Below are 15,577 nucleotides of genomic sequence, written 5' to 3'. Positions count from 1 at the left end.
GTGACTTCTGAAGTTTATATAGCCTATATATATATATATATATAAAATTATGTTTATATACGTTTATTTTTCTTTTTGCCCCCATTCTTCTATGTATTTTAGAGGATTTTCTACATTCTAGTGCTTTTGCTTATATGTAGATTTGTCTTACAATCTCATTAATTGCTTAAAAATAAGGTGAAAGGTGAAAGACTGTGCTCATATTTAAGGGAAATTTTCAAAAACATCGGCTTACCCAAATTACCACAAAAACAATCCTCTCCTTAGTCTCTAAAATAGCATCATGTGATGTGTTAAACCTCCAAGCGTGGAAGGCTCATATGCAAGCCCTGAATAACACTTACATAAGTGAATAATCCGGAAGAGGGGTTTTCAAGGATATTCTTAAACATTCGCCTCCTTTGCGATGTCATTTATGATGGGACATTATGTGAATGATCTGATACAATGCATCTTTAATCCTATAAACTGCTTTGACATCTGTTTGAATAGGGTCCAGAGGTTTGGATTGTGGGCTGCCCTGCATTATGCAACATGCCTTAATTTATATGAAACAGATTTTTTATGTTTTAAAGTCCCACTGTGGTGAAAATCAAGTTTTTAATGTTGGTTGTATGTCTATGTGGTGTTTTTAATATGCTTTAAGACAAATCATGTGCAAATTCATAAGTCAACACCATCGCTGAGTATTTTCTCTTTAAAACTGCAGTGATCTAAAGACAGTTTCAAAAACATGGTTTGAAATCGCTGGTGTTTCTGACGTCACAAATTATCTTGTAACCAATCATGTCAACGTGCCGGCCGGCTTTAGCATATCACTAACTATGAGTGCTCTGAAGTAAGGGAGTCTCAAAAGAAGGTTATCCAGGTAAATTTTTCTGTTCATATGAAAAATCAAGTAATATAGCGGGTGAATATTATGATGTTATGATGAACTATATGCGTTTCTCCACTGACGTTCTGAGTTGTTCAAAGCGTTTCTAAAGATGCTGATTTTTAGAAGACAGCTGTCTGACTCGCGAACGGGAACATGGTTTGTGTAACATTAGCAACACATTATTAGCTGTGTAGTCAAGCCAAAGGCTTATCATATTAATTACAGTTATGTGTCCGACATTGTAAAAAACGATACCATTGTGCAGCGTTTACTTCAGTAAGTTGACCGAGTGGATCTCTGAGCTCGTGCGAGTGAGTGGAGGCGGGGCTAATTAGTATATTCATAGATCCATGTATACTAAACTTAGCAAGGGTGTAGAGTTATATTCAAGCTATTTTAAGGCATGAAGTTTTTTTTTCACAGGAAAAAATGTCTAAATATGTAATTTTGGTGATCAAAGATGAGCTTTAAGGGATAAAATTATTGACTACAGGGAGACAGGCTAAATATAATACTTATGGAAATGTGGTGTTCTTGTGAAATTATTTAGTGGTGATTTTTTGACAAAGTGCTGTTCCCCATCTCAGCAACTAATGTGCTCCCACGACAGATGAGCTCCAGTGTTATATCGGAGTTACAAGCCCAAAAGATTGCATATGGTTAAAAATTAAAGGATATAAACCATGCTTTTGTTCCTCACACAGTAAGCTAAAGTTTATGGTTCCACTTTTAATGCAGAAGTGAAGTTGTGAAAGTGTGTCTGTTTCCCAATCTAATCTTTTACCAAGGACCAGCATGTCGTTATGGTAATGTATATCCAATACATTTCTGTATTTCGTTTTGCTTTTGAGCATGATCTGTGACTAATGGGCTGTTGTAAACCATAACCCTCGAACCCAGAGCAATTCTCCGTTTGCAGCCCTTAAATGTGTTTCAGATGTGACTTTCGTTTCGCGAATGAATCGTTCATTTGAACCGATTCTTTTTAATGACTCAGTTGAACCGATTCGCAATTTATGTACCAACAGTGTCCAAAAATTGTCACAGGAGCATTTCCATCACTTTTCCCATTTTCTATTTTTTTTTATACCATTCTGACCCGGAAATGGCACTGTAAACAAAATAAATAAAACAATATACTCTTTTGTTAAGGCTATAAATAGCTACAGACAAATAATTTTTCACATTTTTACATAATTTGACAAAATTAAAGCTTGACTAGGGATGACGCACAATAATAATAATAAAAAAAAAACCCTGTTCGGTAATAGGCTATTTAGCTACACATCACAATCTCTTATGCGGTTTTCACTTTAATCAAGTACATTAACTTTAGAAAAAACATTATTAGCGGTTGTGTGTCATAATTTGTGAAAACATGAACAAATCATTTTCACACAAGAAGTATTTACATGGTTTACGTTCATTTCACTCTTTATTCAGATCAACAAAAATGTAAACATAATGATTAAAAAAGAAACAAACACATTTTTAATTACATATAAATAAAACAACACGTTTAAAACACTTCTCAGTAACCTTGAGTAAAAAATTAAACGGGTCGTCGGTGAATCGTTTTTCAACGGGTTTTGTTTTGCAGTGAAGCGCTCGAACGAACCGATTCATTAATATGAATCGGATTTCCCAGCGCGGCGTTCAGACGTGTCAACTGAAGTTGCGTTTAATCTATGACCGTTGAGTCTGCTTTTAAAGGCTAATCCGCCGCTGAGCTCTAATTGGTCAATTACATCTATGTGTAGGCGGGAACAGCAGCTATGTGTGGTCGGAAGGCATGCCAATCATCGCTGTATGTACACGCCCACACCTCTCTCAGTAAACCCTGCACATTGAACGTGCGAGCACACAGACGCTCTGTGTAGTTTCGGATGTAAGCTCGAGCGCCACTCGCACATATGACAGGATACAAGCTCGAAAGAAGAAAAGATGCAAATCCCCCTCATGTTTCATGCGATATATACATCGCTGTGCTGATTTCATCAGTATTACAGAGGTGAACGGCGATGTCTGGCTGCGTAACGCTGATTGACGGACCGGAGCGGTCGCGCGCGTGTTAACGCATAACAGTGTTTTCAGCTCGTCCGTAAACTTTGCGAAAACTTGGCGGCATCACTTCTCATTTTGACGGGCGAGGTGAAACAGCAGCACAAAGCATGGCGACACAAAACGACTGCTCTGTCAAGGTCTCTTTAAGGTAAGCCCGACTGTCAGAATCTGCCGACTGTGCCCATATGCAACCAATATTTCCCATTGTTTGTAGTATAATACACTGTTCGTGGTATTACATATGCTTTATTTATCATGCACTGTTTATTTACGTACACACCAAAGTGTTTGTAGGACAAACAGGGTGTTGCAATTCTCTGGGTGTGTGCCGCACAAGGTAAGACCCGGGTGATAATGTGAACACATGCACACAGATTGCAACCCGGTGAGTGTAAAATTTCTTGCAAGTGTCAAGCACAGATGTGCCGAACTATAGTTCCCATGTGCCAACACATCCATGTTACATGCATGCATAACTACATGCATAATGCATATAAAGACAGAAGTTACATTTAGGTTTGACTTGTCTCTTGCACTGTATACAGTAAGGTGCATTTAATTGCTTTTGAGTTTTGCATAACTGCTGAAGGACATCAGATGATGCAGGAATGTCTGCAAGGTGATAATGACAAAGACGCGCGCGCGCGCGCTCATTCTCAGTGTCCTTATTTCCCTTTGTTAAAACCCTACATCAGTGATTAATATCGCTATAGATCAATATAGAATCGATTCGTCTTAGTCTGCAATGATAATCAGAATTGCCAATCACATTAATGTCTTTATTCACTAGCGGCGAGCTCGTAAAATTGAAGCGCGTGTCAGCAGTCAGGAGCATCGGGCTGCAGCATGACTCGAGGCGGTGGTCTGAGAATTGTCTGGATCCCCCTCAGATCAGTCTGATGCGAGAAGAGAGCGGTTTAGAGATCAAATCCAGTGTCTGGGTGTGTTATGTCCCCATTTCCATTTCTGTAAGCCCCTCCTGTGAGCTTGCATGCATTCATTGTGTTGTTTTAGAGGGCCAAATGGACCTGCTGTTGCAGTAATGCAGCATTAAAGTGGATCTTTTGTGTTGCCCAATATTAGGAAGTGTGGCTGCAGGTGCATGGTTGAATTTTATGATGCACGGTTTGTATAGTGAGCGTGCTTTACTGTGGCTGCTGCTCACTCTGGGTCACACCTGCAGATGGGAGGGGGTGCATTACATCAATGAATGAAGTGGACCCACGTGTTATGCTGAACATGGACTATACTTCATCTAGACATTCAGACTGTTGTGTGGATCTAGTTCCAGTGCTTGAAAGGCAGGACTGGATTGATATTCCTCAAAGATTCTATTTTAAGTGCTGCTTGGTGAGTCAAGCATCATTGTTTTGCTCATGCTTAACATGAAGGGGTTCATACTGACAGCGATGTGCGGCGACAAAGTGACCCAAAAGTCATTTATTTTCAATAGTAATTGATTGGTAATTAGCGACAAAGTGATAGACAAAATTAGTCATCCATCACCAGAGATGTTGACACTAAATATGGGATTCTAGAGTTGGCTGCTGTAAAAAACATTGGATGCAGTCTTTCATCTAAAGTTGGCTCGAAATATCAAACATGTTTGATTTTCTCTGACTAGATGAAATACTGTAGTCAGGGTAAAAATTTGGAGTCTGCACTTATCATACAGTCATTTTATCTGAAATTTGTCAGCCCTGTCTCACCAAAATCTGAATTGTAGAAATGCGAAGTCAACATGAAATAGAAATTCACTCTAGCTATTTTCTAAATGCATGTTATTGATCTTATTGTGAACATTTCATCCTTTTTTTTTAACCTTGTAATTTGTATTCAATGTCATAACACAATTTTCCAGTAAAACAACAGACTTTTCTCTGGTTGCATATGCTGGACTTCTCCAAACATTTTGTCCGTATAAACCCCACCATTTCCTTCAATTGCTTGCGTTATTGCTGTCTTCAAGTGCACTATAGGGAAAAATCGCTTATTTATACATGGTATCACAACTTTATTTTTGTTACATAAAATAAACCGTCACAGTTGAGTGATTAACTTTACACCATCCTTTCACTTAACTCTATTTGGGTCATTGACGAATAAGGTTTATAAAAGTGTAAAAAAACATAATGAAGATATAATTAATTTTTAAGTTTTAAGTGTTAACAATGAGATTGTGGTTTTTATAATCAATTAACACTGCTTTTGTCATTTTTTTTTTTTTTACCAGATGGACAAAATTTGTCACCAAAAAAGTCATTCGGTTTAACCATAATGACACTTTTGGTTATAACGAATGACGATATTTAAAAAAAAAAAAAATGCTAACAGGCTGATATCTAGCTAGCTAGCTTGTTAGTTTGCTATCTAGCTAGCAAAAGAACAATCAAACATTTTATATTTAGTACAATTTTTTTTAAATATTACAACATTTTCCATGTTTTATAGCGGTTGTACCAAATGACCTGATGTTTTGGGACATGCATATGATCAAGTGAAAACATACATTTTTCATATAGTTAAAAGAGAGTTAGTTACTTTGCTTCACGACCATGTGTTCCTTTGCAGGTGTCTGAATAATGTCACATCCTGTCACATGATACTGACCGCATGACTTGATCCAAAATGGTCCTTTTATATTGGTTACTCCGAATGACATCAGTGAAATTCATTTTTCCGGATGTTCTTTCTCATAACAAAGCAACGACTTCTACACATAATTTTAATACCATTTTGCACTATGTTGATAAATGATGTTATAAAATCCTGCTAGAATAAAAAATATATACATTTATTACATTTTAAGATATTTTAATCACAAATGAAATGGCTGTATTGGCCTTTGGACGGCTAAACCGAATGACCTTTTGACACTTCAAAATCTTTAAAAAACCTTTATATGTAGCAAAATATAATTAAAACCTTTTGGATTCGATAAAAGAGATCTAGTTACGTTCTTTGGATGTCATATCTTTGTTTTTTATTATTATTAAGGCCTTTGGACAAAAAAATTACCCGTCACATGACGTCATTGACCCATATATAGATTATAGATGTATGATATTATAGATGTGTCTTTCCACCATATTTCAAATTGACATGCCCCTTCGAAATCGGCAATCGTCTAGAATTCTGAGTTTCCCATTTGTATACAACTTCACTTGGTCATTTATACATTTGGAACTCATAACTACGATATTTCTGAGTCAACTTGAAGAGCACATAAGAAGTTCATCCAATCAGCAGCCAATAAATTAAACCAGGTATTCGCCCTGCATACACATGCAATACATGAATGCCTGATGAAGGTCATGGGAAATGTGCTTAATAAAGAATTTTTTGATATTTTTGCAAGTACGTATAGTGTGCTTGATTTCCTTGTTTTTTAAAGTAATTTTTGTCTATTTCTTAGTCTTTGTCCTACACACCTATCTATTACCCGCAAGGTTAATTGTTCATTGATTGCAATGCAATACGAAATGAATAATCTGTCGCTACTTCCATTACATTGTGATAAGTGCTGGCTGCTGTAGTTGTTGCTACGATTGTATGTACTGAGTTGTGAAAAAACGGTCTTTACTCTGAAGTCCACCCAAAATACCAAACATGCTTGATATCCTACACCTGGATGGAATCATAGTCTTGTGGCTAAAAATTTGGAGTCTGCACCTATCATACATGATTTTTTTTGTAAAATTCATCTACCAAAATCTACAGACTGATTCTGACTCGCCCCAACCACAAATCGGGCTGATGTTGTGTAATTTAATCTAGCTTTTAGATTTGTTTTATTGTAATTTTTTTTAGATGTTTGAGGAAGTGTACAAAAGTATTGACAAATGATGGTTTATTTCGCAAAGGCAATCATACACAAACCTTTTGGGGAGCAATTAATTGTCGTATAAACTTTCAGGAAAAGTTTAAATTCAATAATATCAAAACTAGGAAGCAGTGAAGTACTCAGAAATGGCATTTATTTCATCATTGGCAGTACTTTTTTGGAATTTCCTAGCAGAGCCATTGGATAAGGGCAGGAAGGATATGATTGGGCTGAGACATTGAGAAATTGAGGACATCAGCCAATCAGATTGTCTTTATTGTTGACCCAGAATCTCCCTTGATGTCTACCTTGACAACACGCAAGATGACATGATGGTGGATGGTTGGAGTTTAGAAGCTCTTTCTTGAGAAATTCCTACTTGTAGACTAATTTACAGTATTGTGAGTGATTAAATAGTTTCTGCATTTACAGTATGTCACGTCATTGCTATCCTTTTTGTAATAAACTACTTCCCCATTATTACTGAGAGAAAGAATGTCCTTGCCACAGTGAGAATATGTGACCTCAACTGCTAAGTAGCAAGCTCAGCTTCTCATGAGTTGACCCTTTTTCTACCTCATTTCCTCTTAATCACCATCAAAGCCTGTGGTTGAGAGATTGATTGTGTTTGTGTCTCTGTGGGTGGGAGTTTGCATCTGTATTGTGTGTGTGTGTGTGTGTGTGTGTGTGTGTGTGTGTGTCTGTGTGTGTCTGTCGTCCCCTCAGTGTATGTCATCTGCAGGCCATCTTTCCTCTTTCTCCACCCTCCTGGTATAGACAAGTGAGACGTTCTCCAGGAGTGTTGACTCAACAGCGCTGTTATAATTAGACACAAAGTGAAAATTTGTTTTGTTGATGATTTTCTTGCCTGATAAAAGAAGGTTATCCATACTGTGGCGACAGACTGTCTGTAGTTGTAGGGTCTCATAGGAATTCCTTCAGGGTCTCGAGATAACGCGTCTGATGATTTCATTGGGAATCTTCTAACATCACTAACTGTTTTTAGAAATATTTCTCTTTCACTTTGAACTGAGCTCAAACATAATGGCTGCCAGATAAGTGCCTGCATCTGACAGTTTGAGAAACTCCTGACCTGTTTATGTGTCCAGTCTGCTTCCTACTGACACGGCTTGATCTTTTCTCAAGGGTCTGGCTGAGAATGCAGGAGTTTGTGGGGGGATCATGTTAATAGTTGAGGCTCCTGGGAACCAGACTCGTAATTGCTTCGTTTATGGGAATAGCTTCTCCCAAGACGTCAGGGTATAATGTTTTGGGTTTTTAAGGTCCTTGGCATTCTCAGGAGTTACATGGTGGTGGTGATTACTGGGTCATTGACAAATAAGAGTGTGAATGATACAGAGAAAATATGTTAAAAAGTCTAGTCTAAAACACAAGCATGTTTCATGTGGCTTGAAAAAGTTTAAATTTAAGGACTTAAAGGGTTAGTTCACCCAAAAATGAAAATTCTGTCATCATTTACTCGCCCTCATGTCATTCCACACCCGTAAGATCTTCGGAACACAAATTAAGATCTTTTTTGATGAAATCTGAGAGATTTCTGTCCCTCCATAGACAGCTACGCAACTAAAAATTTGCCGCTTCAAAAACTTCATAAAGAGATCGTAAAACTAATCCATATGAATTGAGCGGTTTGATCCAAGCTTTTTGATGAGACTCGACCGCTTTTCCACAGAATTGACTATTATTTGCATATAAACATTGATCAGCGAACATAAACAGAAGCTCAGCTGAACCTGCTTGATGCGTGAGAACAAACCTCTTGCGGAAGCTCAAACGTGCTGCGTAACACGAGAATGAACCTGATTGGTTCTTGCTGAAGCTCAAACATGCTGCGTAACACGAGAATGAACCTGGGGCCTGTACCATGATGGTAGTTGAACAAACTCAGGGTTGTAGGATTAGTTTTGAGTTGACAAAACCAAACCACTCCAATCCGGCATTGTTGGTACCATGATGCTGATCATCAACTTTCTCTGTCAACTCGGGCTTTGATCCTGAGTTTGTGGAGCGCGTGCACATGAATGCGTGACATCAGCGGTCAACAGCCAATCACATGCCTTGCAACAGAGAGAATCTGTGATTCACTTCTCGCGAGACAGCCAGCGCGATTCAAAACTCTTTTCCTGAAGGTTAAGAGATTGAAGAAAATGAAGTATTTAAACTCATTTACACTGACGAAAATACTTGTCCATGTAAGAGGACAAATAAAAGAAATGATCTTGCTCTATCAGTACAAGTAAAACTTGTGACGTTAGTTTATATAGTTGATAATAGCGATAGAGACTCAAACATGTAAGGTCACATCATATTTAAAGTTTATTTACAGCTTATTTATATCACATATGATCTGTATATATTAATATTCATTAAAACTAAATGCTTAATAATAACTGCTAAACTAAAATCGCTTGTGTGTAATGAATAATAATATATATCATATAATAATCATATAAATCATAAAATAATTCTAAGTAATTATCATTAAAGCCAGACAATTTTATTGTTAAATATTTTTTTGCTATATAGTGATCTTTAATTTGGAGGAAGAGAAACTGGGGGAGTGACTTTATTGCGTTGGATGTGTCAGTGTCAGTTTGCTCACATCTGATAGGCTTTGAGATCTCTAAACCAGAACATAACCTGCCCAGGAGCAGGTTAGCTATGAAGCGTAAGTTACTATGGTGATGAACACCGCTAAAAGCCAAGTCACTTTCATGATACCTAAAACCCAGGATTGGCGCAAACTTATCTAAAACCTACCTGGCTTACCAGCTAATCCGGCTTCATGGTACAGGCCCCTGATTCATTCTTGCTGAAGCTCAAATGTGCTGCATAACACAGGAATGAACCAGAAGCTCTCAGATTTTTATTAGATTATTAGTATTTTTACATTTATCATAAATTATTAATTCCTAAACATTATTGTTTTGGGAGAGTCGCACCACATGACATTTTACTAAACACGAGTTGTTATAATCTGAGATTTTTAAGAAACTTTATTGACCTTGTTATATTTTAACAAACTGCTTCACTGCTCTTTTTTAAATTATAATAATAATAAAGTATCACAAACTACTTAGGAACTTTTTTTCTTCAATTTTTCTTCATTATCATAACATCAGAATAGTTGTATCACCCACATTGTAACACTTTATGACCCCCCAAAAAGCAAAATAAATTAAAGAATTTAAATTATTTAATGTTTTAAAAAAGATATATATATATATTTTTTTAGTAGTAGGTCTAGGCAAAAAATGTAATTGAGACTAGTCCATTTGGCCATCCATTAAGCTCTATTAAAGAACCTGGACAATGCAGCTCAAGTTGAAATATATCCCACAGCACAGTGTCTTTTGTAAAGGTGGTCTGCTAACTGCCTGTTTTGTAACCCTTATGCGGCATAGAGTGAGTGTATGGGATATGAAGAAGAGTTTGGTTTGCATGGGCCATATTTAGTTGAGCATTTCATTAAGCTGCACTTGCAGCAATAACCATTTAAGCCTTCTGCAGGTCAGACGATTAAGGCAGTAAGTTAAGGATTAATTTAGGCACACAGAAATGCTCACAATTCGGCTAAACTATTTTGTGCTGTATAAAATGTGGAGTAGGAGTAGCGTCTTTAGTGTTTACTAATAGACTGACTTCCTCAACAGTCACATGGGCTGTACCTTTATCTGTCTGTCTCTGTTTCTCTACTGCCTGTTGATGAAATATTTTTACACCCTATGGGGCAGGAAGGGTGGGGTTCTGTGAGTTTAAAAAAACTCAAGCCCATAGTGTGTGAGATTAGAATAAGTGTGTATGCCAGTGTGTATAAAGAGTATGCCAGATGGTCCACTATTTCCAGTAGATGTTCAATGTGGATTCTTACACAAAGTATCAACTGATATTGCCCATAACCCATTACACTTTAGAGGAGGATTCGGATCAGAACTACGAACACGAATACAAAAAGAAAGAAAAAACTACAAATATGGTGGATGTGCATGAAGCTGTTGGTTAGGTAGAGATGCCCTGAAAGGGGTCTGAGTTATTAATAATCAATATTTAACCTGATGAAAAATATTTATTTAATATAATCAGTGTTGTATTCCGTCTGCAACAACGTTGCAAACTTTTATGGAGATATGAATAGCACAGTAGCAAAACAGATTGACCATTAACTGTTGAGATCTGTTTTTTGTATAATGATGCATTTTTCACATGAAAGAGCCATTCATTAAATAAAATATGGAGTGTGTATATGAGGATGTTGACTGTGACATGGCGGTTTACAGAGACCAAATGTGTGTGACTATGCGTGCAATTTTTATGACGTGCTCTAAAAAATAATGTGTTGGCTCAAAAAAAAAAAAAAATAACGCAACAGTTTGCATCAATTTTTTTGAGTTATGACAACTATGAGTAAATTTACGTTTAACCAACAAGCTACATTGAGTTAGAGGAACTTAATTTGTAGCATAAACACAAATTTAAGTTGATTGCTAAAAAAAATTAAGTCGCTCCGACTTACCAGAGTTGTAGACATGGAACCAATCAGCCTAATCTTATTTATTTCAGTTCCCATCAACAGCTATCGCACAACTTGCTAACATAACTTATTTAACATGTATATTTAATGAACAAGTAAGATATTACTTGTCACTGGCATTAGCACAGTCATTGCTTATAGAGTCAATGAGTTCACCTTCATTCAGCACAACTTCAACATTACAGAAACTCTTTTAAATGTCAAACATAACAGCATTAATCACTAACAAGTCTTTCCCTTCACTAAAAACAAATAATTTCACACTTAATTTCAACATTTATTGTCCTTATCCAGTCCTATGCAAAGCATGCTGGGAACTAGATATCCACTGCCTAATTTCCGAAGTTACAACCTAATTTTTTTAAAAAGCCAATTAATGCAGAAATTTGAGTTTAAATTACAGACGATATTAAGTTGATGTAATGATCAACATTATTATGTCAACAGAACTCTACAAAATAATGTTTGCAACTTAAACGGTTTAATTAAAACAATAAAGTACAATTTGTAACTTGCAACCATGCATTTATTTAAGTTGTGGTCCCCTGAATTACTTTTTAGAGTATGTCCCAAAGCTTTCCTATACTCTTCTGCTACACACTGAAATGTATCAACTTTTTCTTCACAAAAAGGTGCATACTTTTAGTGTGTAGTGTAAGTATTCAAATTGATACACAGCAATTGTTTGCTCCCAACCATGTTATGTGCTAGACATGGTCTGTTTATGAAAATGTTGTCAAAAAAGTCACTCAGATTAGAGACACTAATTCCATGCTGTGTTGTGAACATCTCACTATGACTATCCTTCCTGCCGTTTCCCCCGGAAATTGTTTGCTATATAAGGCAGTAGACTATGTGTAGTTGACTGCGTTAAGTTCAGTGCACCACACAGGAAGTGATAGCCGAGGGGGTCAGAGGTACGTTTCTGTGACACTAGTCTCAGTTTCTCGCAGGCAGGAAGACGTGTGCTTAAATGCACCCAGCAGTTAGTTTGCCTCAGGGCTTCCCTTTAAAACCCCTTCCAGACCCACCGACCGTGATTTCACTGACATGAGAGCCTCAATTGATAATGTCTCTCTGAGTCAATTAGATGCTGTTCTTTTAGACATCATCCTCTGGTTGGAAGAAAAGGCTGGTTGTGTTTCAAATGAAAAGGGGAAGAGGTTTGAAGGGAGGTGGCGAGAGAAAGAGAGAGTCAGAGAGCAACAGAGAGGGCAAGAGAAAACAGGAAGTGTCTTTTTCTCTTTCAGTGTCAAAGGACTGCATAGGAAAATCAACATTAGCTCTCAGTGAAAGCATACAAAGAGAGGCATTTATTAATTATTTGCGTGTGATAGGTCACTGTTCTGTGTGTGTGTGTGTGTGTGTGTGTTGAAGGCTCTAAGAAAAGGCTATATGTCACACTCCCTCCAAAAGAGCAATGTCATTGGTCTGTAGAGTAAAGCCACTACAGTGTGTTAAACACGTCAGATGTTCTTGACAGAGCAAACGGGATGTTTTTAAAAGGATAGTTCACAAAAAAATGAAAATTCTGATGTTTTTCCGTGGAACATAAAAAGAGATGCTGTGCAGAATGTTCACGCTGTTCTTTTCTACTCGTGTTTATACGCACAGGAAATATCTCACGAAAACGTTCTGCCTTATTTGCAATGCATACATACGCACGTGAATTTGTTCTTAACCTCAATCAATTTGAGGTATTTTAAATGAGCGGCCACCTGCCTGAAGTTACAGACCTAGATTACAAACCTTTCATTAGCCAGATGTAGACATACGTGTATTTGCATTTTTAAGCAGATTAATCTTGGTGCTCAAGCTATAATGTACATTTTCTTACTCTTTTACTTTATATGATCAAATATATAGTATAAAAATTAATTATGTATACATTTTGAAAAATACCTTCTCTTGTGTTCAGCAGATACAGGTTTGGAACAACTTGAGGATGAGTAAATGATGACAGAATTTTCATTTTTGGGTGAACTATCCCTTTTATAGTAAAAGTTCAGTGTCAGTTGCATCGCTTCACTGCCATTCACAAATCTTCTCCTGTGGCCTCATGGGATAGTAAGTGTACATTGGACCTGCACTTCAAAATCTTGGCAAAAGTGGGCCCTGTCCCAAATGGCACGGTAAGCCTTTGCGTTCTTCCTCTGAGTCCACACTTTTGTGACGTAATGCCTCTTTGACAGTCGGGTAGAAGGCTGTTGTGGCGATCACTTCGGTGCGGGCTCGGCAAAAGTGCCCATCGAGGGTACATACCAGCCATAAAGGGGGTGTTTGTGAGCACCCTACACCCTACGTTCTGTTTGACTTCATGATCACGCACACACAGCGGCCATAAGTCCACAAGACCGTAAGTATATGCATATGAAGTGTGCCATTTGGGACAAGGCTGTAGTAAGTCTTCCGGATACTCTTTGCCTACTGTTTTATTATGAAAGCTACGAATTCACATACTGTTTTTCTCTGACTATATAGTATTTGGATGCACAGATAAACTGTAGCTTGTAAGCTTTTTAAGTCTGTTTCCTTATACAAAGCTACAATATCATACAGCGTTGGACTTGGACAATAATAGACTATTGTTGCTGCATTTTTATGGTTCATTTTTGCAAATTATTTATCTTTTTTTATATATATATATATATATATATATATATATATATACAGGACAGGACTTGAGGTTGAATAAATAATGTCTATTTTCCTTTTGGTTGAACTGTCCCTTTAAGAGACATACATTGTTTTTTTTAAAATGTGTTAATGCAAAGCTGTGGGTTTTGTGTGTGTGTACTTGTAATGTACTTTTACTTTGTTACAAAACTTTAATTGGGATCAAGGGAGTATGGCATAAGTAATTCCCAGCGTATCCTCTTTGGTCATGTTTAATCTTATCATAGTTGTAAAATAATTAACCTGGAGGACTTCATGGTTTTTGCATTTTGTGTTTCTGAACCTTTTGCTGACAGAAGCCCTTTTTTTGCTCGTATTCAAATTTTAGCAAGGGTTCAGGAAATTTCAATAGGGCTTGTCTTTTGTAAATTTTAAATACACATACATGGGCTATTTTTCCTCCTTCACGCTCTGCTAGACTCTCTTGGCTCCCTGCCGGAGTGTCCGAGAGCCGCAGAGTGCAGCCCCCTCCTTCAGATGCTGGAGTGCATTTAGGACGAGCCTGTACCCTGGGCTTTGAAATCAAACTGACCCCCTGCTGCCCTCTCCAGCCACCAGCCCCCTCCCATAGTCCCTCTTTTCTCCTGCGAATTGAGGAGGGGGATTGTGGGACAATGCAGTGAATAGATCTCTGGTTTTGGACCCTTTTGCGCTGGTTCCTGTGAAACTCTTTTAAAACTGCATAACAGGACCAGGGCTGGGACAGTCCCACGGGCTCAGTCCACCCAGGTTTTGGAGCGCTCAGCTAGGGCTCGTTTGCTTTGTTCACAGGGACCTTCTGGACATTGCACAGCTTGTAAACGATAATAAAGAAGTTGTTTAACGGATCTAAGGGGCCAGCTGGTGATTAGGTATCTTAAGCTGTAAGGAGCTTAAACAGGGCCGGGGGTCTCTGATGAAATAGGTTTTGCTCCCTTATTAATGGCAGCAGACAGCTTCAAAAGCAAGCATCACTTACTATTGCTCATTAAATATTGGTGTATAGCTCCTGCAGTGTATGGTAAAATAGGCATAAAATCCCATAGATTTACACTACTTCAAGTTTGAGGTTGGTGAGATTGATTTTTAAAAAAATGTTTTTGAAAGAAGTCACTTATGCTCACCAAACTTTGGTCAAAAATACTGTAAAACAGTAATATTGTAAACTTTTATTATGATTTAAAATACCTGTTTTCTATTCTAATTCTGTTGCATCAAGAAACATTTTTTATTATCAATGTTGTGCTGCTTAATACTTTTCGTGGATGACATTTTTTGAATAGAAAGTTCAAAAGAACAGCATTTATTTGAAATTAAAATCTTTTGTAACAAATGTTTTTGAAGAAAAAGAGGGCTGGGCGATATTTTTTTCGATTAATTCAAATTGAATGTTTTGCCTCGATTTTATTATTTTTGAAATCGCGATTCTGAATAAAAATGTTAGCAAGCGTTACAATTAGACATGTTGACAATACAGCAATGATAATTGTTAGGAGAAGAAAATGATCCGACCACATATTGGTGCCGGCGCGCCTGATTACCCGCTCTCATGTGACGCTCTATGAAAGTAGATGACTGTTTATTCATAAATGCGTTATTGCGTTAT

The 15,577-nt window shown here is 37.3% G+C and overlaps 1 protein-coding gene across 8 annotated transcripts in view; it reads left to right on the top strand.

The window, feature by feature from the left end:
* The first annotated feature begins 2,713 nt into the window (after positions 1-2,713).
* kif21b (kinesin family member 21B) overlaps positions 2,714-15,577 on the top strand; it is a 100,800-nt gene continuing 87,936 nt past the window's right edge. For 7 of the 8 annotated variants that reach the window (XM_051911620.1, XM_051911621.1, XM_051911618.1 and 4 more), the window contains exon 1: positions 2,715-3,089. In XM_051911620.1, coding sequence (XP_051767580.1) covers positions 3,049-3,089 — 41 coding nt within the window. In that variant the 5' untranslated portion in view covers positions 2,715-3,048. Of the gene's footprint in view, positions 3,090-15,577 lie in introns of all 8 variants that reach the window. The other variant, XM_051911617.1, reaches the window with a different exon arrangement.

This window comes from Ctenopharyngodon idella, chromosome 11, assembly GCF_019924925.1.
Source record: "Ctenopharyngodon idella isolate HZGC_01 chromosome 11, HZGC01, whole genome shotgun sequence".
Classification (NCBI taxonomy): domain Eukaryota; kingdom Metazoa; phylum Chordata; class Actinopteri; order Cypriniformes; family Xenocyprididae; genus Ctenopharyngodon; species Ctenopharyngodon idella.
This window is presented reverse-complemented; position numbering and strand designations above follow the sequence as displayed.